We start from the raw sequence: 23,040 nt of genomic DNA on the forward strand, positions 1-23,040 counted from the left end.
GTGCATGAAGTTAAAATTTCTTATTTCTAATGTAATATTATGAAGAAGCATAAAACATTATCTTGGTGAAAATTCAATTTTTAATCAAGCATGCTATATAATTTTCTCAATTTATTAATCACAAAATAAAATTAATAAAAGAGAATATTAAAAAATATGTTATAGTTACTCTATTGGGTGGCCTGTTTTCGTTATAAACGGCAAAACATAGGTGCTTATTATATTTGAAAATAGAATGGAAACAATACTTAAAAGAAAGCTGAATGGTCAAAAAATTACAGTCTTTATTAGAGAAATTTTGTTTGTGATATGTTTTTGTAAAAATTAAAAATATAAAAAAAAAACAGTGTTTGAAAATATTAATTGATAATTATAATATTATTTTATTAATTGATAATAATAATAATTATTTAATTGCTTAATATTTGATATATACTTGATGGTTTTTAATAGGATGCTCTTTTGTTGGATACTGAACTCTTCAATGTAACAATTATTTATAAAACATACGAACCTTCAAGTGTGAAAATTGTTTTAAAAAATATTAAATAACTCAAATAAAAACACGATTCAAAATACAGTAGGTTCATAATTTTGCATAGAATTGAAAATTGCAATGGTAATGTAAATGTAAATTCTGTTTAAACAGGGGCCTATCGCAGCAATCAAAATTTCAGAATGACGTCTTTCCTAATTGTCTGTAAATTAATAATGAATCAGTAAGTCAATTAAAGTATACAAACAACTGTATAAATTGAATCATTTATTTTAAATATTAGGTTTAAAATTAAGTAATTATATTATTTATAATATTAACAAACTATTTATAGTAAAAAGTTTGAATATTTCAAAACACTTGTAAATAAAAAACAGCCGTAAAAATAATCTATTTGTAAAAGTTAACGATTACAAAATAAATAAATGCACGTGTTTGTATCAATTAAAGAACATAAACTTGTCTAGTTTTCGGTGAAATTTATCACATCTTATTTATAAATCGAGGCGATCTTCAAACCGTAAAGTCGCCTGTCAATCAGACCGACTGTAAAATGTAAAACCGTTCGTTTGAATTTTTTAAATGTGCCAGTTGAAAAATCAGTTTGCCCTTTTGGCGATATTTTTCGGACCCCTTTTTTGCATTAGTAAACAGTTCCTTCTGTTCGACCGCCGGTCAGATATTGCCAGTCAGCTACGTCGCCAATTCGGCCATTTATTTTTCAAAAGTGACCTTTTACATTTCGTCCGAGCCACCGGAGAAAAACGGTTTAATATTCCGGCTTGTTGCGGGCGCATTTTTAATAAAAATAAATAGTAATAATTTCGCGGCGGCCAAGCAAAGTAGAAAAAGCAAAAAAATAAATAAAATAATACGAAACAAGACCGTGACGTAATTTTTAATATGTAGAACAAAAACGGAATTAATTCGAGTCAACCAGATGAAAACGGCCTTAAATAAATTGCGCGATATAAAATTCACGGCTTTTAAAAATTACACCCGAATGCTGTGTACAAAATTACAACATTTACGTCCGGTTTTTCAACCACTCCGGAATGACCGGCCATAAAACAAACACCACCCCCGTTTAATCCAGACTCGAGAATCACACCGAAATGTTTGATTTTGTCACTTTTTTCAACTTTACTTTATTACACGAGTGTTTAACAAAACATTTAATACTACTGTTTGCAAAGTGTTTTTTCACCAAACTAAATTAAATGAATTCATTTATTATTTATTTTCATGTGTCTTAGTTGTTAATTAATTAATTTTCAACTGGTACGAAAATTCATTCGAATTGTGAAACCAACTCAGCATTTCAAAACGATAAAAACCCGGAACAATCCACATCCGGGTGCCGGAGTACGTTTAATTCAATCGGAACGTCGCTCCTGCAGTCTATAATGTACCTGTACGTTCGAAATTCAGTCCTGCAGTCTCTCATTCCGATGCCGCGTTGCATATGCAATCGTTCTACCTTATAATTCCGTTTCGTTCTCTCGATCGAAACACAAGACAGTTTCCTTAGAATTTTTACAGTGATGGTTTAAATGTTAATTGACCAATAAAAGTTTTTTTTTAGTGTCTGAAGACAAAGAACATATTCAGGATATTTTTAAGAAGTACTCATCAGATTTTGTTCATCAATTCTAAAGTTTTGAAGTGAATAACTTTCATTATTTCAAAATTTAAAACACTTATGACATTATATTGCAACAAATATTTGGTCAAAATAAGTTTTAATAAACAATGTAATCTCCTGCATAAGATAAACACAAGGACATCAATAACGGAACTCAAAAAATAAAATAATTCGTTGGGAAATTAATACAGCACAATTAATTAAAATTAAAAAAAAAAAAAACATATTAAACGCTACTTTTTTCCAATTTGTATTAGTCGGTCTCCTCCTGATTTATGGACAGACTACACTCTCCTTACCATTCACAAAATTAGTGAACAAATAAATTGTTGATCTATCGTAGCTCGTTATTTTTTTGTAAGAGCATTAGCATTGTCTCTAAATATATAAAAATAAATAAATAAATCTCATCTTAATGGAATAATATCAAGTCGTAATATCGGCGACTATTCATAGATTCTCAGTTTAATATGAAAAAAATCTCATTACACATACCACATACACGCTTACAGCTATCCACATGATATGTAAACCTAGATTTAATTACACCATTCGACAATGTTCTGCGGGTTACCCAATGCTCCCTGTTCAGCAGAGAATGTCGAAGACGTCTTCATTCAATCTTGTTTTCATGGTAGACAAACATACAATGATTCCAACGTCCCCATAAAGCCTCGATATAGAGAATCTGCGATTTTGTCTAACAGAAATGATCAGAAAACGAATCATCTGATCGTAGTTCGTTGTAGACCACTACCATGTCGTATATTGGGACATTATACATTTATGTTACTTGTTACCAGGTTCCAAAATTTCAATTATAGCATGCACAATCTTCAGAATAATGTCCTTTTATGGTGCTAAACAACAAATAAATTAAGAATGAATCTAATAACATGTGTTAAAGTTCACATAAGACATTTTTTTCTTTTGGTAAGTAAAAAAGACGAACAGCATATTTTTCAATTCAGACTAATTAACAATTTAAAATTACTTTTGATTAATAATATATCGAAATCAAAATAAAAATTTCATATATAAAATTTTAATACAACTAGCTGCTTTTCGTATGTAAAACGTGTTAAAAATTTATAACAGTGCATCATAGAAGACAGTCAGTGCCGAAAGTTTGGCCTACCAATGATTGAAGGGAACCACGCAACGATCATGATGACAGCTATTTTTGTCTATTAAATATAAAAGACAAGAGACAAAAATAGAGATATTCTTAAATTCATTACTAAGATCTGGACGGAATTCTGAAAAAATATCAATTTCATTTTTGACTTGAAGTACATTTAACTATTCTCAACATTTTAATCGCAAAAACTGAATAATCTGATAAGAAACCAGAAAATCTTGAAGGAATCTACCGAATAACTTGTATTCAGATTAAACGAAAAGATCCTACTTTTACGAGATACTAGTACATAAAAGAACAAAGTGAAATACCGATATCCAAGGGTGTTAAAAATCTTTAGCCTTCCATGTCGTATAAAAGGACATTTTTAAGTAATAAATAGTAATGTATGTAAAACTACTTTTGGAAATTAAAACATTAATAATGCGTCCAAAAAATATCCAGGAGATGTTGATAAGTATCTGGCACCAAAACGGCTTTTGGGTTATGAAATAGAGTAAAGAGCGTCTACATAATCAAAATTTAAAAGTAATTGTGTCGTCGCACAATGCCCCAGCTCCTAACACTTCCCCAATCTCAGACAGGTCATCTTTATAAAGATTCACCCGTTTTCCTTCGTCGGTCCGCATTTCACTTTGTAATGAGTTTGGTCCTTTCCCTTTACAAGTAAGGACTGCAGTTTTTCCTTGCTTAGGCCTTTTTCAATCGGCTCTTCTGTTTCACGTGATTTTTCTCGTGGGCCGCACTCAATTACAACATTGTTTGCTAATTCTGTCGAGTCGGTTTTGGGGAATGGCCTCGCAAAGTTTCGTAACGGGCGAATTAAAGTGAGGAATTCCAATTGTGCAGGCGTCCCGTGCATTAAAACACGGCGAATTGCGTTATTAAACCGGGCGAAATTCACCCGTTCATGTGCGGGGGTAGTTTGTCAAAACGCGTCCCTAATTACCGTACAATTGCACTCCCTAAGCCCCAGTCACCCGTCCCACTTCGTTTATTATACCGTCCGGCGATTTCGATCGTAGAAGAAATAAAAAAAACTGAGTTAAACTAAGCAAACGCCGAGGAAATTAGTCGAAAACAATCAGGCAAATGCATTAGGGATTTAATATTCTAATAGGGTACAGGAAATTGCTCCAGTTTTTAAAAGTATAATCAAGGCCGTCACGAAAACATTATTTTATTAATGCAACGCGAAATTACCAATAATAAAAATAATCTTACTATTTGCTACATACTTCTTTAAGGATGTTCCATTTTTTTGAATATCCTTAAAACACCATTAATATTCGATTATTTTCATATATAGGGTCCCCAAGGGGGCTAAATAGAAATTCTCAAAGTGAAAATCGTTCAATTTGTCTTATGTTACCATAGTACCAATTTGATAATTACGGTGATACAGGGTGTCAAAGTTAGTTATCTTGAATTTTACAAAAATTTCATCAAAACTTAAGAACTTGAATTATTTTAATTACATATATTTAAGTTTTAAATTATTTATAATGCTTCCACTTTTTGTTTTAATTAATTGTTGATCTATTTTTGTATTAATTCAAATAGATGATCTAAAAGAAAATTATGTTGTTTAAAATTTTATTTTGTTAAAAATAAAAATAAGACAAAAATTAAAGGAAAATTATGTTTAAAAAATGTTACATGTTTTGTTAAAAAATATATTAAAATTTAAAGAAAAACTAACTTCAAGAACATAGTTTTAAGTTTTATTAAAAATACATAAAACAGAAAAAATATATAATATCAAATTTTGTTACAAAATTTAACACGATAACTCGAATTTTTGATAACTCGAAACAAATTGGCTGGTGATGCCGTCCAGGGTTAAAATTATTTGTTATTTTTACTTGATAACTCGATCTAAATATTTGGCACAACCTTCGATAAGTTGAATCTTTTCTGCCTCACGTAACTCTTCGAGGTTTTTCCTTTCCGATGATACCTGTTTTATCTTCGAACGGTATTTCGTTTCGGAAACAATTGTAAGACTAATTATCGATTGATTAGAATAATGCTGGAGACTCCTACAATTTAGTTTATGATTTTCACATGATTACAACATCCTAAATTCTAAATAGAAATAGATTTTACCAAGGGTTGGTCCAATACCTATAAAATGATAGTGCCTATATTTTGTTATTAGATTTTGTTTGAGAAAACCTATGTATTAAAATGTCGATAAAATTATTATTATGATTTAATAAATTTAATTTTTTAAATTTATAATTAATAATTTTAAATTTTTAAAATTTAAAATATAATAAATTTGAATTTTAAAATATAAAATTAATAAATTTAAATTTTAAAATTCAAAATATAAAATTTCGTAAATTTTTAAAATTTCAAAATTTAAAATATAATAAATGTAAATTTTAAAATACAAATTTCAAAATTTAATATTCTAAAATTTAAAAATAATAAATTTAGATTTTTAAAATTTTAAAATTTAAACTTTCAAAATTTAAAATTTAATAAATTTAAATTTCAAAATTTAAATTTTAAAATTTATAATTAATAAACTTAATTTACGATTTCAAAATTTTAAACTTAATAAATTTAAATTTTAAAATTGCTACAAAATTTAACAAGATTTAAAGGAAAATTATATTTAGAGTCATGTTAAAGAATATAACAAGTTTTGTTTAAATATATAACCAGATTAAAAGAAGCTATATTTTAAAGTTTGGTTACAGTATAGAGCAAGAATCAAAGTAACGTTATTCTGAAACTTTGTATTGTATAATAAATATTGTTTAAAATTTTGTTAAAGAAATCCATCATAAAATTTAACTAAAAACTACTAAGTTATTTAGTATTTTATAATGTAGTTTTTCTTTACTCCGTTAACTCACATCATTCATAATCTTAATTTCTTTAAAAATGTTCAATATGTCGGGTAGTCATATAATATAATATATCAAAAATATAAATTTTATAAGTCTACAAGTTCACTTAATATAAATAAGGAATTTAAAATTTATATACAGTAAATATAGTATAAAAGAGGACCAAAAACGAATAACCATCTTTATGAATATTACAGCTCGCCATTGCGAATATTAATCAACCCCCTAAATTACTGTTCATTATTATTTCGCCTTGTGCATTTCCAAACGTTAATAGCCTTATTAATTTTTATATTGTTTTCCTAATCGTTCCGCCGAACCCGATTATTTCCGCAATATCTGATTTAAATTGCCGAAGGAAAATTGCGGCCGAATACAACGCTTTTTGCTATGATTTCATCACAAAAGATTAGATAATTATATTTTATTCTCGATAGTATTTCCTTACATCAAAAATTCATTTTAGTCGAGACGCAAAGTAATCCACATGTTTCATATCGGTTACATCATCATCTGGGCTCAGATATCAACGTCGTCATAATGAAATTTTTTACCGCAGCATCCCACAATAGAAAAAAGGACATTATAAACTTTTATGCCGCTCGACATTTAGTTCACGTGCGAACGCAATTGCACACGTATCCACAGACAAACAAATAAGTCTTCGTAAACGTAATGAATGGGTGTACTTTGGTAAATTAAAGATCCATCTCGGAGCTACGGCGATAATATCGTTAATGCGTCTTCCATTGTCCGTATTAAAAAAAAGTGAAGCCGCGACCGATACGTTTGCGAATAGCGATCATAAAACACCGATCGAATCCGCGAACTTCGCAAATGAAAGGACGTGAGTGTGTTGCCGTGTGTGGCGGGTTCAACAACTCTCGTTCTCAAAGACCGCATTCTGCAGAAATGGCACCGGACATAAAAGGGGCAAACACTTAATGCAACGACTCATTAATGGCCCCATATGCTCGTTGCGTTCTGCGTTCTACGTTCTACGTTCTACGTTCCATCTCGATTGATCGAATCGACGAAATCGGACGACCAAAAACAGATTGCAACGCATGTGATTACCAACTAAGCGGGTGCTATTGATGCTGATATTAATAATAGATTAATTAGCGTCTAATAGGATGTAGGAGGAGGAACTATCATCGCATTAGCGCCGTTTAATTGTCCCCATTAACGCAGGAGACGATAGCAAGGGACAATAAAATTCTACAATGTTGTTTATTGTCGTTTTCTTAAGGACTTTTAAGGATTATTAATACTGAGAAAGTTTTATCATTTCCTCGATTGTTTATGTACACAATCCAATCTAACTTCTGGTCAAGATAATATTGATTCAACTGCAGCAACGCAATGAATAATAATTAGTTTACAAATTACTTTTTAGTTATTTAAATTGCTAGTGTTACCTATTCCGTTTCAAATAGATCGATCCATTCTTACCATTGTTTTATATGTTGAACTAAACTAGATTGTCGAGTAAATAATATAGATTTATTATATTTGTTAACTTGTTAACTTCTTTAACAACAATTTATATATAATTTTATTTACAATTTCGCTGGATTCTAAAACAAACTTTGACTGAAAATTTTTAAATATATTCTTGACAAATTTAATATCTGGAAACTTTTTTAATTTCATTATTAATACAGTGGTGACCAAAATTTAAAATTAAATATTTTGTAAGATATTTCATAAAGGGATTTAATTCAGTATACATAAAATTTATTTGTATGTTTAATACGTTTTTTTGTCGTACGTCTTGAAAATGATGAAGGTAAACGCACATATTAGTGAGAATTGGTTGGCCAAAGAAATAGCACATAAACAATATTTTTAATAGTATTGTGAGTGGGATATTTATTATTTTATTGAATAATTCAATTTCAGTGGAAAGAGAGAACCGTTGAAGTTGGGAGATGAGGGAAATAATAATTAACATTAAACAAATATTATTGACATCACTATAAACTTAATAGGCTGCCAAGAAATGGTTTATGGAAATGTTATTAAAAATATTAAATTTTAAAACACCTTAAGAAAACGTTCTAACAAAAAAAATTAGAAGAATATGCAAAAGAATGTCCTTATCTTCCATAGGAATAGGACCAGGTAATAAACAATAAGGTTTTGTGAAAATTATGAGAGATATAATAGAAACTTTGATCAACGATAATTTCGTTCAGTTACATGGATTTTTATGATGATGATGACGATCCGAAGCATGCTTCTAACGTTGTTCAAAACTGATGAAAAGATCATCTCGAGGTTCTTAATTGGCCAGTGCAAAGACGGGATTTAAATCCAATGAAAAACTTGCGGAACAACCTAACCTCTCATCTTCAAAACACCAAAAACCATTAAATTTAGATGAAGAATTGAGATTATTAGACATTAAAAAAATTTATGTTATGTAAGTTATGCATAAATTATTTAATAATTATTTTTTAAATGTTTACTATTTCTGTGATTTAAATAATTTAAATTAGCGTCATAGTGAATTATTGTAGAAAGAATGTAGTGTATTATTTTAAATATAAATTTAACAAAAACTTGTTATATTTTTAAGAGAACTTTAAATCTTGTGTTATGAATCAACAAACTCTAAATGCAAAGTAAATCCATTCGAATTAATGTAAAAATATATCATCAGTTAGTAAAAACAAAACCTTATTGTTTGTGTGCTTCCATTTCAGTACCATTTAAACATTGATTCATCAATTCGAGAAAAACCGCATTTTCCTTTATCCCAGCACGTTGTCCCTTTCCATAATAAACAATGGAAGCAGGTTTGCAGTGCAGTTCCACAATCCCGGAGCATTGTCGCCACCTGTACACAAGCTGGGTGCATTTTGTACCCATTCAGTCCTTTGGAGTGTCTCGGGACGGTTTTCGTCCCGATAATGCCAGACGGAATTGGGTCGCATCGGTTTATTGCCTTTACCAACCGACCGACTAAGGAGTGGGACAATGCATGATGTGCATGTTATGGTAGGAGATAAAAAATTCCATGTTGCTTTTATTTCAAACTTCTAGTGTGATTTACTAAATCTGTGTTTATGTAAAAAAAACATGTGATAATTAAAAAACAAGTTTAATACAAAATCCAATAAAGCGAAGTGAATAAATATCGATGCAGGTGTAACATTCCATAAATTATGATAAATCCACACTACTTCGCAAATTATCGAACGATGCGAATGCGTGGCCGTTAATTAATTAAACAATTCAAACCCGAATTTATTGTTTTCCTACACTAAACAATTTAATTTACGGTCGGTTTTGTTATTAAATAATATACATAAATTATTAATCAGCCAATCGTTTGAAACTATTAACTACTTTCGGCATAAGCCGAAAATATGGTCAATAGAAAACACGATCCGCCCATTTTATAATATTCCATGGGGTTTAATGGCTGTGTTTAATTAAATTATCGTATTATTATTATTTTATGGCGGCGATTTTGTAGGCCATTAATGCATCAGGAGCCAAACTATTTATGTCTGAACAATGTTTATTAATTTTATGAAGATTAATAAATTTGTGTAATTGTTTTTATTTAATGTTTCTTATTTATTTTAGTGTGCGTATTTTAGTTGCATTTCAAAACGCTATTTCTGCATAACCGTCGTTAAAAATTAAGATTGTAAAAAACGGTTTTATTATAATAATGTAAAAAGTCTATATATTTTTTAATGACGTAATTTTCATTGTAATTATTTAGTTGGCCTATTCCATTTCACAAACTTCACAACTTTCATTGCTCTTTCTAGCTATGTTATTTAAATTTTCATTTCGTGTTTAAAAAAAAATCGTACAATTTATTTGAAAATAGACTAATCGTTAAAATGTGATGACCATAAAAAACAATAAAGTTAATCAGAAAGTTAAATAAATAGATTCTACATAAATTAACAGAGGACAATTGACAATACTCCTCTTGCACGCAATGCAAATGAGGCTTTTATTGATCATATTATTACAGCGACGAAAAATGATTGATTACAACAATTCTCGATCTGGACAATAGGTTGAAATTGGTGAACCTGGTGTAACAGGTAAGCCTTAACCTTACTGCCCACCAAGTTTTTAAAAAATTTACTCAAAGATAAAGCTCTTTCGGTCAATAAAAAGAAGGTTCTGATTCTTCACGACAACTCAAGCCTACGTGTTGCATTTTACTTCATTCACTATACTGATGGAAAAACGTTTATTCCGGCTGACTCTTGAGAGAGATATCATGCATGACAGCACAGAACACCCATGACAGTGACAGTAAACGTCTTCAGTTTGTTGTGTAGTAGAAGATTTTTACTGTCTCTGTTTTGCCTCTCTCATGATTTAATTGGAGTAAACACTTTTTGATCATTATTTTATTTATTATATTTATTTATTTTCGTTAGAAATGTATGGGTTGTAAAAATGTAAAAATTATTGTTAAAAGCTTAAATAACCTTTTCTGGTACTTTATTAAGTAATTTAATATTTATTTTTATATTATAAAGTGATATCCAAACAATACAAAAACCATGTGAATATACATTTGATTAATTTTGATAATAAAAAATGAAAATTAAATTTTTTATTAATTTAATAAACATAAATTTCACTCCGTCTGCATTAATGTATAAATTTATTCTCTTTGAAGTTAAAAACCAATAAATCCGGTCTTTTCCCTTGGCTAATTTCATTAAATGCATTTTCAGTTCTTTCTTTTGGTATCAGACTGTAAATTATAATAAATTAAAGTTACCATATTCATATACTTTTTACAAATACAATAATGAGATTATTTCATCATACCTACTTGATTCTTTATTATATGAAAAGCAACAATATTCAGAGACGTCTTCGTCTAAAATAAGACGAGAAAAGGAGAACCTTCCACTGTCTACGCTTCTGTATCATTATGGAAAAAGTTTTTTATGCTGAATTGTAACCTGTTCTACCTGTTCCCATCTATTTTAAAGAGACGTTGTACATAGATTTAATTATGTTTAAAAATTGCCTTAGTTTGTTTACTGCAAACTAATATTTTTTCAAATTGTTCCACATTATAAAATTTATTATGTTCTAACGAACATTTACATATTACTAGCAAAATTGCAATGTAATCAGTATGCAAATAACATTGTAACGCACAAAACAATAGAAAATAGAAATAATTTTTATTCCGCAGCGGAAATTGCAGTTACATGAATTTATTGGACATGGGTACATTTTTTTTAGTTTTGTTTTAATAAATAAATTTTAATTCGCTGCAGATGAGATAACGTCTCTCTGGATCAGCGCTTTTTTATCGGACTTGGACCGGCGTAAACAGAATATGGGGGTTAATCCGAAATTATTGCACCGACACTACATCATATTATATTTTTAATCGGGGTTAAACTACTTTTATATTTATGCTTGTTGCTAAGTCCCACACCGAATTTACGTGCTTTTTTTTTCGTTGTTTGTAAAATCATTATTGTGAGAGTTAAAAAAAATATAATTAGAAAGGGCTATTGTATTTAAAAATTATAAAAAGAAACACGTGAATTGCTATTAATTATTATTTTATGAAATACAAATAGCTGAAATTATTGGTTTATATTATTGGCAATTATATTATATTGCGTATTTTAACCATTTTATGTACCTGTTGAAAGTATCATGTGGAGTATGATTTTCAATATTCATATAGATTAATATTTTCGGCCCAGTTTCATTTGGAGTCATTCATCATCCGAAAAACAATAACGTATGCGATATCCCACATGGGTGTTTCAATGCGGTTAAATTAGCTACAGTCGAGGTGTTGTAAATCAGTTATTGAGGTGCCTAATGAATATTACATTGATTAATCGTGATCATTTATAATTTCGACCGCACAAATTCACACAAGGTTCGATTTTTGTTTTAAACTCGGTATTAATTATTTTCTTTTGGCGTAAGTTTGTTGTCTTGAGCTTTTTCCACGTTGCCTCATCCGGTAATTGATCCGCAATTAAACTTTGACGATGTTTTCGTCTGTTCATTTAAAATCTTTAATCCAGAAACAATAATGGACTAATGATTTACCCAATTTTGTCACAGTTAAAAAATAATTAATTATACTCAACAACACCTTAAATTGGTAATCAATTTTTGACACGTTCCTTTATGAATGTTTAATCGAAAAATATTAATGGACTTTCAAAGAATCTTAAAGAGTCTTAGTCAGTGGAAAGTTCTCTTATTGCTCCCTCAATAAAATCCAGAATTTTTTTAATAATTTTCTATTTTTGAACCCATTAGATATACCTAGATTTTGGGATATATCCCAAATAAAATTAACTAAAATAATTTTACTTTTTGTTTTACATTTGTGTGGTCTTCTGTTTTATATTAAAGAGGTTCTAACATTACTCAATTTATTTCTGTAAAAGATGGAATAGCCAGTTATTTGAAACCGTTTTCTTATTGGCTAAATTTAATGTATATAATATTCTGATCTTTCTTGGGGGAATAAAAGGGAATAAAAAAATGTCTTATACAATTTTTTATTATTATAGAGAAAATGTACGATAAGCAGTATAAGACATTATTCAATAAAATGCTAGTATTTATCCTATACAAGTACCAGATAACTATTACAGTAAACCAGGTACACATTTTCTGACTTATTTTTTTAATTAATTTGTTGAAATATCACAAAACCTTGAGAAATATTTTGAATTAGAACATTAAACCGACAACAATAGATGAAATTGAAAACAAGTTACAAAATATGAAGACGAAAAATCATTCATAATAATCAATCAATTATTTTTATGGAGTCATATAAAAGTGTAAAATGTTCATCTATTATTTCTGTATAATCTAAAAAATATATTAGGACTAATATATCATAAAAATATTAATATTTCGATATTTAAAAAACCAAGTCCAATGTGTTTTTGCGTGTAAACTGATGTAATTAGCCATAGAAATATAAAGCTATATGAAAACGGGAAGGTAAAAACGAAACAATCGGACGACATAAATTAAGTTCGGTCGCATTCGATCCTCGGAAATAAATTTCGCATTACGCCGCGCACATAAATTACCGGAATATTTAATGACAGTATTAAAATGTTTGCGTTGCTTATTACCGCTCAATATTCATGGCTCCGGCTCCATGAAATTCATTAAAACGGCAAATATGATCGAACCATTAGTTGCATAACTGATGTTCGTAATTCTGTGTGCGTTCAATCCCCTCGCAAAGGTTTTCCAGATGCATTTTCCGCAGCAATTTTATAAACACATTTGGTTGAAAAAATCACATTTCGAAACATCTCCATAAATTCGGTTTTTGAACAGGAGCAATTTTCTGCAAAAACCCCACTTTAATATCCAGACTACGAAATCCAAGTAAACATATTATAACAGACAGTGCAATTTCACCGATTGCATTAAAATCTCCGACAAACTAAATCAGTCCCAGTTTTAACATACGAGTGGCGGCTCTTTTTTTCGTCGTTTTGGGGTAATTGTGCCGCGCACAAAATTACAAAATTAAAGGCATAAATCATTCGGGTTGTTTGCGCCCCTCGACCTACCAGTTTCGCGTTGCAACTGTAAATTCGTGGAGCGTTCCGTCTTGCGTGCAGTCACATTAGTCGGATTGTGTTGTTCCGATGTCGTGGGACAATTAACTAAATTAATAAACGGGTATAACGGATTAGGTGAACGGTTCCGAAAAATTTACAACCACTCGCATAATAGAGGCGAAATGAGTTAATGTTCTGTAAACAATTAGAGATGGAGCGAAACTTATGTACTTTTAAAATGAGGAATTTTTTTATCAAATATCAAAACAGGTTTTTAGTTTATTAAAACTTTGTGCCAATATGATAATTTATTAAAAATGTAAATCACAAATATATATACATTATACTCTGAAAAAGTTTCATCAATTTATTAAATTACCTAACTTCTATAGATTTAAATTAGATGAAGTTCCATATAAAATTTAAATAATTATCAAACCTCATTCGCAGTATTTTATAACTCCCTAACTTTATAAACAGTTCTGCATAAGGTTTATATAAATGAAGATGTCGAATTCTACAAGAAATTTTATGTATTTGTTGTAATTTAGAAATATTTAAAAGTAATACTATATAAAATTTTAAAACTTAATAAGCAACTTTTATAACATCTAGGCCGCTGAGAATATTTTTAAGTAAATTTTTATAAAATTTATGTGATTTTGGATCTTAATAATAAGAAATTTTGTATAAAATTTAAAAACTAAAGTAATTGTATATAAAATTTGGATAGTTGCTAAATTGTATAAGAAAGTCTAAGATGAGGCAATTTTCCAATTTTTTATAAAAATTAGACAGCTCTGAAACTTATATATAATTTTATATATAATTGGTGGTTGAGGTTATAATAAGTAGAACAACTATATTATACATTGAACTATATACAATGTATATTTTATTATTTTTATGTATGTATTTTACCAATTTCCGTTGCAGACATAAATCAACATACATTGAATTTATTGACCATTTTTAGCATACAAACATTAAATTTTATTCCAAATAACTGATAACACCGAATCATATAAATAAATGTTGGACTTTTATGGTGCAAATTAATTTCGTTCAATAAAAAAATAATAATAAAAACGTCAGACATTATACTTAGTAAACCGCACCACACATCAGATCCATCATCCGGAGGATGGATGGGATGAAAGGCATAAAAGAAGTGTGCGAAATTAATTGCGTATTAACCTATTTCGTTTTAATGTAAACCGAATTTTATTCAAGGTGTGCAACTTGTAATTACTTGTCTCGTTACGAACACGATAAGTCCATTATGGTCCGCATTAGCATCCCCGAAACGAGACACAAAGGACACGGGTCCTGCGAACAAAACACAACGGTAATTTTTATTTCGATGCACCTGAAATTGAAATATCAGCGCTTTTAAAACGTTGTTTGTTTATTATTTACAAGCAGTAGCGTGGTGTTGCATCTGGGATGCTGAGATGCATGGAAGCAACATCGATCCATGGCACAAGTATGCACAGCAAAGTGTTACGGCCCCAATATTCGTTGTAAAACACCCCCAAATCTACTTGTAAATATAACGCAAAGGAATAGCGACCTGTTCGCTCTCCGATTTTCGGTCCCGCAGGATTTGGGAGTTCTTTATCTATTTAGGAGTCGTTCGTTGTTCCACCTGTTGAAAAATTCCTCTCTGTGGGAAACTGTTCTTTATTGTTTTTATGAATGTTTTGCTCAAAACGCAGTTTACACGTCTTATGGCTTTATTATTCATGTATATTGACGTTTTTCTGTTATTTTCAGATAATTCGTTGCAAGCACCTCGATTCACGACCTCTCTATCCAGCAAGATTACGATCAGATTAGGGACGATTAAAATTATGCAGTGCCAAGTAGTGGGTGAGTAAACTTTGTTTTTAAATAATTAACTTTTAAACAGTTTGTTTGTTGTATTTGCAATTTCCTTTAATAATTTACTGCTACTAAATTAAGGGCGATACTTTCAACTGTCCATACACATACATAATTTTAATCATTGAGAAATATTAAAAATTTAAATTGTGTAAACTTAAAATTTAAACATTGAAACTATAAGCTATTCTACATAAAAATTGTGTGACCTTTAAGCTGCTCTATATGGGCTAATTTCGGCCCAAGAGCATTTTGTACTCTAAAAATAGTTGACTTCTTATTAAATTTTTAAGTTAGATTGTGTGTAAGCTGTTTACTTATTTAAATAATACGGTTGGCTATAATAAATTATAAATTCTCAAATTATAGGTATTTCGAGCTTCTTATGTACATATTATACTACATACTTATATTATCTTATAAAATTTGTGAGTAATGGGCTCAAAAACCTATTTTTTTAATTTTAAGTTATTTATGTAAAACCAGTTGTCTCATTGAGTTTAAATGGGTGTATCTCGCATAATCTAATTTTGGCATAACAGGAATTTAGGGCACTTTATGGGCTCGTTTCGGACTAAAAATAAAAATTTTGAACTCGAAAAATAAGCGGTTTTTTTATTTTTAAAGTGGGTTCATGAATGGTCAAATGAAAAAAAATATAGCTCAAAAATTAATGGGTGTTTTTTAAATTTTAATGTAGTGTAGTTCCTATATAGTGACATTAAACAATTAAATCTATCGATTCCCAAGTGTTCCTAGTATGAAAATTTCGTGCTGTTTATAATAATTGAATTGTAATTCATCTTCTTCAAACTTCTTTGGTCGATTTCCGTGTTCTTTGTCAATAAGAATAGAGCCGTTTTTCTTAATAAGAATTTGATAACTTTCCAATGCCTTTTGATTCAACATGACCACGAAACAAAAATTGTTGTGTGGTACTAACTCCTAAACAACTTAATAGATATGATGTTTTGTAGCGAAGTGTCTTACCTATAAAACAGCGTCTTGGGTTCGTCATATACTTCAATAGGTTTCATATTCCAGCTCATTACAAAAACGACAACATTCTTGAACATCTTTTAAAAAATAGGAAATTGTGATACATTTTAACCAATTCAACTTGAACTTACCACATTTCCGAATCTTTACAAGCATATACATATACCAATCGAAAACTGTTTGGTCTGACTGTATTTTGAGAGAGAAATCATGCACGACAGACACAGTAAAAGTCTGTAAATTTGCTTCGTAGTAGGAGCTTTTACTGTCTCTATCATGCATGATGTCTCTCTCAAAATTCAGTAGGATCGAAAGCTTTCCAATCAATATATAAAGTTGTGAAATCTTTTGAGTAATTATATATAGATTTATATAATTGTCGAACTTTTTATAGGTTCTGTAGAATTATTAAACTTTATTAACAATTCATCATAAAATTTAGAGTAGGTGAATAAAGTCCGTTTTGTTACCAGTTTGAAAGTGTTCACAACTCCCTTTAATATTTCACAGTGATTAAATTGAGGATGAAACCTTTTCAGGACCCACCTCCAAGCGAATTAACTTTCGACTGTTTACACACAATTGTTTCCTGAAGGATGAGCGTATTGAATTTCTGACCGAACCACAGTAGTTGATAAACTAGATTAGTGCGACTAATTACCTAAAACGGTGATTAGATAATCAATCACCGCTTTCGATATCAAAATTCCACTAGTGTCCTCAGGATTAGGGTGATTTAATGGAGCGTTTTTACGAGTACATTTTAACCGCCCAACTTTTTGACGAGCGCGTCCGTTTTAATGAATATTAAATCCTAGTTTGAATTCTTAAGTAGCGTTGGGGCTTAATGGCCGATCAGATTATTTTATTTGAGCGCGGGTCACATAGATCAAAATCCGGGCATCATTACAACGAACCAGTCCGTACTCCCGACACCGGACCGTGTCTGTGTAGTTTTTTCGTTTACATCGACATAGATGCATGGACACGCCGATGCGGACACGATAAATCTCAATTTTTACATTCCGAAAATCGAAAGTGAACTTCACTCGGTGGATTTATTACATGTTTACCATAATAAAACATATTTTTACTGAAAACAGTTGCACACAATAAGAATATATCGTTTAACAATACGCAAAATCCACGATCCATCAAATCGTAATTTAGCAGAGTAAATATTAATACGCTGTTCATGTATTATTCATAAAATCAAAATTGATTAAACGTACGACTTACGCAACTATAAAATATTCTATATTTGTATAAATAGTAATTAGATTTTTATCGCAAAATCCATCGCTTTCTCCATTAAAAAATCCTGAAATCGCTGTTTGTTTCATTAATTTATGATTCCGTTAAATCTAAATTGTTTACATCCAATATTTTGTCGGCGATAGAAATTTTCGATCGACGAAAAATTTTGGATTTTTTCAGTTTTCATCCTCCCTATTATTTTTATAAAAATGTGCATCGACACTGAAATTATATGCGCGATTGTGACGCAAACCCCGCGGGTAAATGTACTGGAAATCATCAATATGCATTGTGTTGACTAGACTGAGAAATCTGTTAGTAAATATTTCATGATGTACGTTTTAAATATTCCACACCGGTACGCCGAAAAAAATGTGATTTACTGCGCCATATTATTCATATTTAGTGTCATAATTTAGGTAATTCAATCAAGCACAAGCAGGATTTTTAGCCCGTTCGAACAAAGTAACACAGGTTATCTATTCAAGCATAAAAAATGGTTCCGATCTGTTTTAGCGGTCGTTTTATGAATGAGTCGCGCTAGCGGTTGTTTTGTCCCGTTGTAAATCGGGGAAAATTTAAATAAGCCAACAGTCGGCATTGTTCTTGCCGGGTGATTTATCGCACATTTAAATCGGGTTGGTTTTCAGAGTCGGGAGTTTGAACAGACGTTTTTCGATTGTATTGCACGTCTATTTCTAGATTTTCAACGTTAATTAATGGTTTTGCTGGGACATTTACCACCCTTTTCCTCCCCCGAATTATTGGTTCAATGACGCTTTTTGAAAAATCGTATGCAGTCGAATGTTCTATTAATCGATATGTCGAAGTGTCGGTTTGGTTCGTTAATTAGGGTTGGAATAGCTGTATTGACGATCCAAACCTTTTTCATACATAATTGCATGCAAATATTAGATTTTGCCTACTAACTGTACTTCTATACACAACTTTGTCAGTTGCTAAATTTTGCACATAATTCTGTATAAAATTTAGACAATTATGAAAGTTTATATATAATAAATCTTAACTTATTAGGTTGTTCGGAAAATAATTTCGTTTTTTTTTTTGTGGAAATGAAAGACAGTTTTCGTATAATAAACAAATACTTTATTAAATTATATATTGGCCGTTCTGATCCAACACATTTTGCCATTTTTCTGGTAGTAGCATAATTCCACACTCATAAAATTTTTGGACTTTGCTGGGAAAAAACTGATCGAGATGATTTTTGGCCTCCACATTTGAGGTGAAAGTTTTACCGTCTAAAAAATTTTGGAGTGACCGGAACAAATAATAATCCGATGGTGCTAGGTCTGAAGAATATGGTGGGTGTGGCCTTGTATACCATTCAAGCTGTAAAAGCTTTTGGCGAGTGACCAAACTTGTGTGAGATCTCGCATTGTCTTGGTGAAACACTACACCTTTCCTGTTGATTAGTTCTGGCCTTTTCTGTTGAAGTGCATCATTCAGTTTGTCCAGCTGACGACAGTGGACTTCCGAATTAATCGTTGTGTTATCCGGTAAAAGCTCAAAAAAAACGATTCCTTTAAAATCCCACCAAACAGACTGCATCACTTTTTTTTGGTGAATATCGGTTTTGGAAATGGTTTGAGCCGGTTCATCTTTTTTGCTCCATGACCTCTTGCGTTTGACGTTGTTGTATACAACCCATTCTTCATCCCCAATGATGCTGCGCTTCAAAAACGGATCATTTTCGTGACATTTGAGAAACGAATCGCAGACGTCAATGCGGCGACACAGATTTCTCTCTGTGAGAACATGGGGAACCCATACATCGAGCTTCGAGGATAATCCAAGGCATTTCAAGTTGTCATAAACTGTTGAAATTGATAAATTTAACCTCAATCCGATCTCATGTGTTGTTATTCGCAGGTTCGCATCAACTAATGCCTTTATCGCGTCTTTATCAGCTTCAACCGGCCTTCCCGAACGTGGTGCATCTTCGACATCAAAATTGCCGGATCGAAATTTAGCGAACCAGTTCTGGCACTGGCGAACTGTCAACACATCTTCTCCATACACATCGGTCAATTTCTTTCTGGCTTGAACAGCATTTCCCTTTCTGTAGTAAAACAGTAAGATATGTCGAAAATGCTGCTTATCAATTGTGAAACTTTATAAGTAATTTTATTTAATATTTAGTCTGTTTTAAAGATTAATAATCAATTCAAAATTGAATTCAGATAGTTGTGAAATTTTATAAATTGTTTAGAGAATTATGAAACTTAATTACTTTTCTTTGTCGGTTTATAGTTCTAAGACTCAATTTCACAATTTTCTAAAAGTGCTGTTGATTTAAAAAAAAATAATAATAATGTCGGGAGTTTGAACAGGCGTTTTTCGATTGAATGCACGTCTATTTCTAGATTTTCAACGTTAATTATTGGTTTTGCTGGGACATTTACCAACCTTTTCCTCTCCCAAATTATTAGTTCAATGATACTGCTTTTTGAAAAATCGTATGCAGTCGAATGTTCTATTAATCGATATGTCGAAGTGTCGGTTTGGTTTGTTAATTAAAGTTGGAATTGCTGTATTGACGATCCAAACCTTTCCCATACTTAATTACATGCAAATATTAGATTTTGCCTACTAACTGTACTTCTTTTGGTTGCTAAATTTTGTACACAATTCTGTATAATACTTATAAAGCTCTTAATATAAATTCCATATACAATAGAGATAGTTGAGAAATTTCATATGTATACTATTTTATTTAAATTTAGATGGTTGTAGAATTTATAACCAATTCCGTATTATATTTAGACAATTGTAAAACTTAACAATTGCATATAAAATTTCATAAGTAATTCCATATGAAATTTAAACTATTATGAAACATTATGGCAATTTTATATAAAATTTTATGAGAATTCCATATAAAACTTAAACAATTATGAAATTATTCCATAATTCTATGTAAAATTTCGATCATACTAAAATAAGCAACTTTATATAACATTTAGAAAATTGTGAAACTATTAACAGTTCTTTACAACATTTAATCAGTTACGAAGCTTTATAAGTAATTCCATGTAAAATTTAAATAATTGCTAATTTTATAAACAATTCTATGTAAAATTTATACAATTGTGAAACTTAAAGTAATTCTATTTAATATTTAGACTTTTTTAATTCAAAATTAAATTTAGATACAGTATTGGCAGAAAGTATAGCAACTTTTTTAAAATTCAAAGACTTTTTGTCCTGCTTATTATGTTAAAAAAATGTATACTGAAAATTAACTACCGTTTATAAATTTAACAATTACATCGTTAAACAATAAAAAAAATAAAGAGTTTAATTTTACAGATTATTATTTGTTTTGGACTGGCAAGAGTGGAGCAACTTATGCTATTTTAAGTTTTATTACTACAAATAATTTATAATTAATATTTTACACTAATATACTGTAAAATTCCCATTATTATGAATAACTTTCAAACACCTTTTTTAAATGGAAAACAACAGATAGTCAATAATATTTGGATCCATATTTTGCCAGGACTCTTGCAGAAACGTGAATAAATCTTGCTGATATACTCTTTGTGTTTTTTTTTTTGTTGTTCACTATCTCCCATAAGTTTTCAATGAAGTTTAGATCGGGAAATTGAGATAACCAGTTCATAACATTAATTTTTCCCTTTAAAAGGCACTGCTTCAAATATTTTGAAGTGTACTTTAGTCATTATCTTGTTGAAAATAAATTTTTAATGGCATATTTTTATTTGAATACGGCACCATATTGTTCCTCAATATTTCTTTATATATAAATCGTTCCATGATACCCTCTATTCAAAGAATAGGACCCATTCCAATTCCGAAAAGCAGCCCCTTACCATTAACTTTCAGTTAAACTTTTCATAAATAGGTTATCTTACATATAAAAGCCAATCACTCCTAACCAGTTTAAACTTGATTTCATCACTCCAGATCGTTTCCAATCATTTAATGTCTAGTGTAAAAGGGACCTGGTAAATTCAACTCTGAATCGTCCGTTCTCTGATAGCAGTGGTTTTTTAGTCTGACCTCCTCGCGGACCCTCTTGTAGTAATCTGTCTCTTGTATCTCAAGTAAACCTATTATTTTATTGGAAGTCAGGAAAGGATCTTTTTTGGAGTAGGATAAGATTTATTTATCCTGAAACCTATTGGTCTTCCAATTCCATGGTCATCCAGTTTTATGTTTTCCTTCCACATCACCAAATCTTGAAAATTTCCACAAGTTACTATATTAACTTATTTTATTTTGGCGTATACTATGAAACTAAAAATTATTGTGTATTTTGTAGAAATTAGTGACATTAACTAAAAAGTTGCTCTACTTTTTGCCAGTATAATATTTAGCTTTTTGATTTGTAGCTAACAGAATTATTTTTAATACATGAAATATTCACCGATATATTTGTATACAGTGTGTTCATAATTGGTATAAATTATATTAGATTTGCATACACAGGGCAGTAGTACTTTCTGCCTTTGTAGTTGTGAACTTTATGAATAGTTCTCTTTAGGTTCTATCAGTTTAGGGAATTATAAAACTTAATTACTTTTCTTTGTCGGTTTACAATTCTAAGACTCAATTTTGTTGTAGTACTGTTGGTTTAAAAAAAATGAAAAAATCGTAAAACGAAAGGAAGTGCCGGTGAATCGCAGCGTGGCAATTTACTGTAGTTAATTTCAGAAAATTTAATGGTCGTCGCGTGTATTTTTACCAGTCCTCTCGTTGCACTGTATTTGCATATCGAAGCGTAAGCTCGTTCCCGTCCCGCGGGACTTGCCCGATCCGGCTCTATTTTAAATCGGGTTTTGATTTCTCAGATGCACAGTAGAGATAATGATAAAAGAGACGCACGATCGGATGCGCAATTAAAAGTTCGGTAGGTCGGTGTTAATTAAAAGTTTCGACTTCCGAAAACGAGGCGAGGCACCTGCTGAACCACTGAACTGTGCTATTTTCTCTTTAGTCGCGACGCAATATAATAAAGGTCCAATTAGCACGGCTTAAATCATAATGAATTCGAATCCATAAATCGGAAGGTGGATGCATTGTATATGCAAGGAATTGCCGGTCCCGGCGGAGCGTCGCATCTTCGGTGCCGGCGTAATCAAACTTCATCCCCCGGGACGCGATCTTAATAGCACTTAAGTTAAAGACAC

At 30.5% G+C, this 23,040-nt stretch overlaps 1 protein-coding gene across 2 annotated transcripts in view; it reads left to right on the forward strand.

Annotated features, from left to right (window-relative positions):
* LOC109595961 (protein sidekick) overlaps positions 1–23,040 on the forward strand; it is a 108,182-nt gene that overhangs the window by 64,784 nt on the left and 20,358 nt on the right. For both annotated transcript variants that reach the window (XM_049967227.1, XM_049967228.1), the window contains exon 2: positions 15,497–15,592. In XM_049967227.1, coding sequence (XP_049823184.1) covers positions 15,497–15,592 — 96 coding nt within the window. The remainder of the gene's footprint in view (positions 1–15,496; positions 15,593–23,040) is intronic.

Source organism: Aethina tumida, chromosome 5 (genome assembly GCF_024364675.1).
Source record: "Aethina tumida isolate Nest 87 chromosome 5, icAetTumi1.1, whole genome shotgun sequence".
NCBI lineage: Eukaryota > Metazoa > Arthropoda > Insecta > Coleoptera > Nitidulidae > Aethina > Aethina tumida.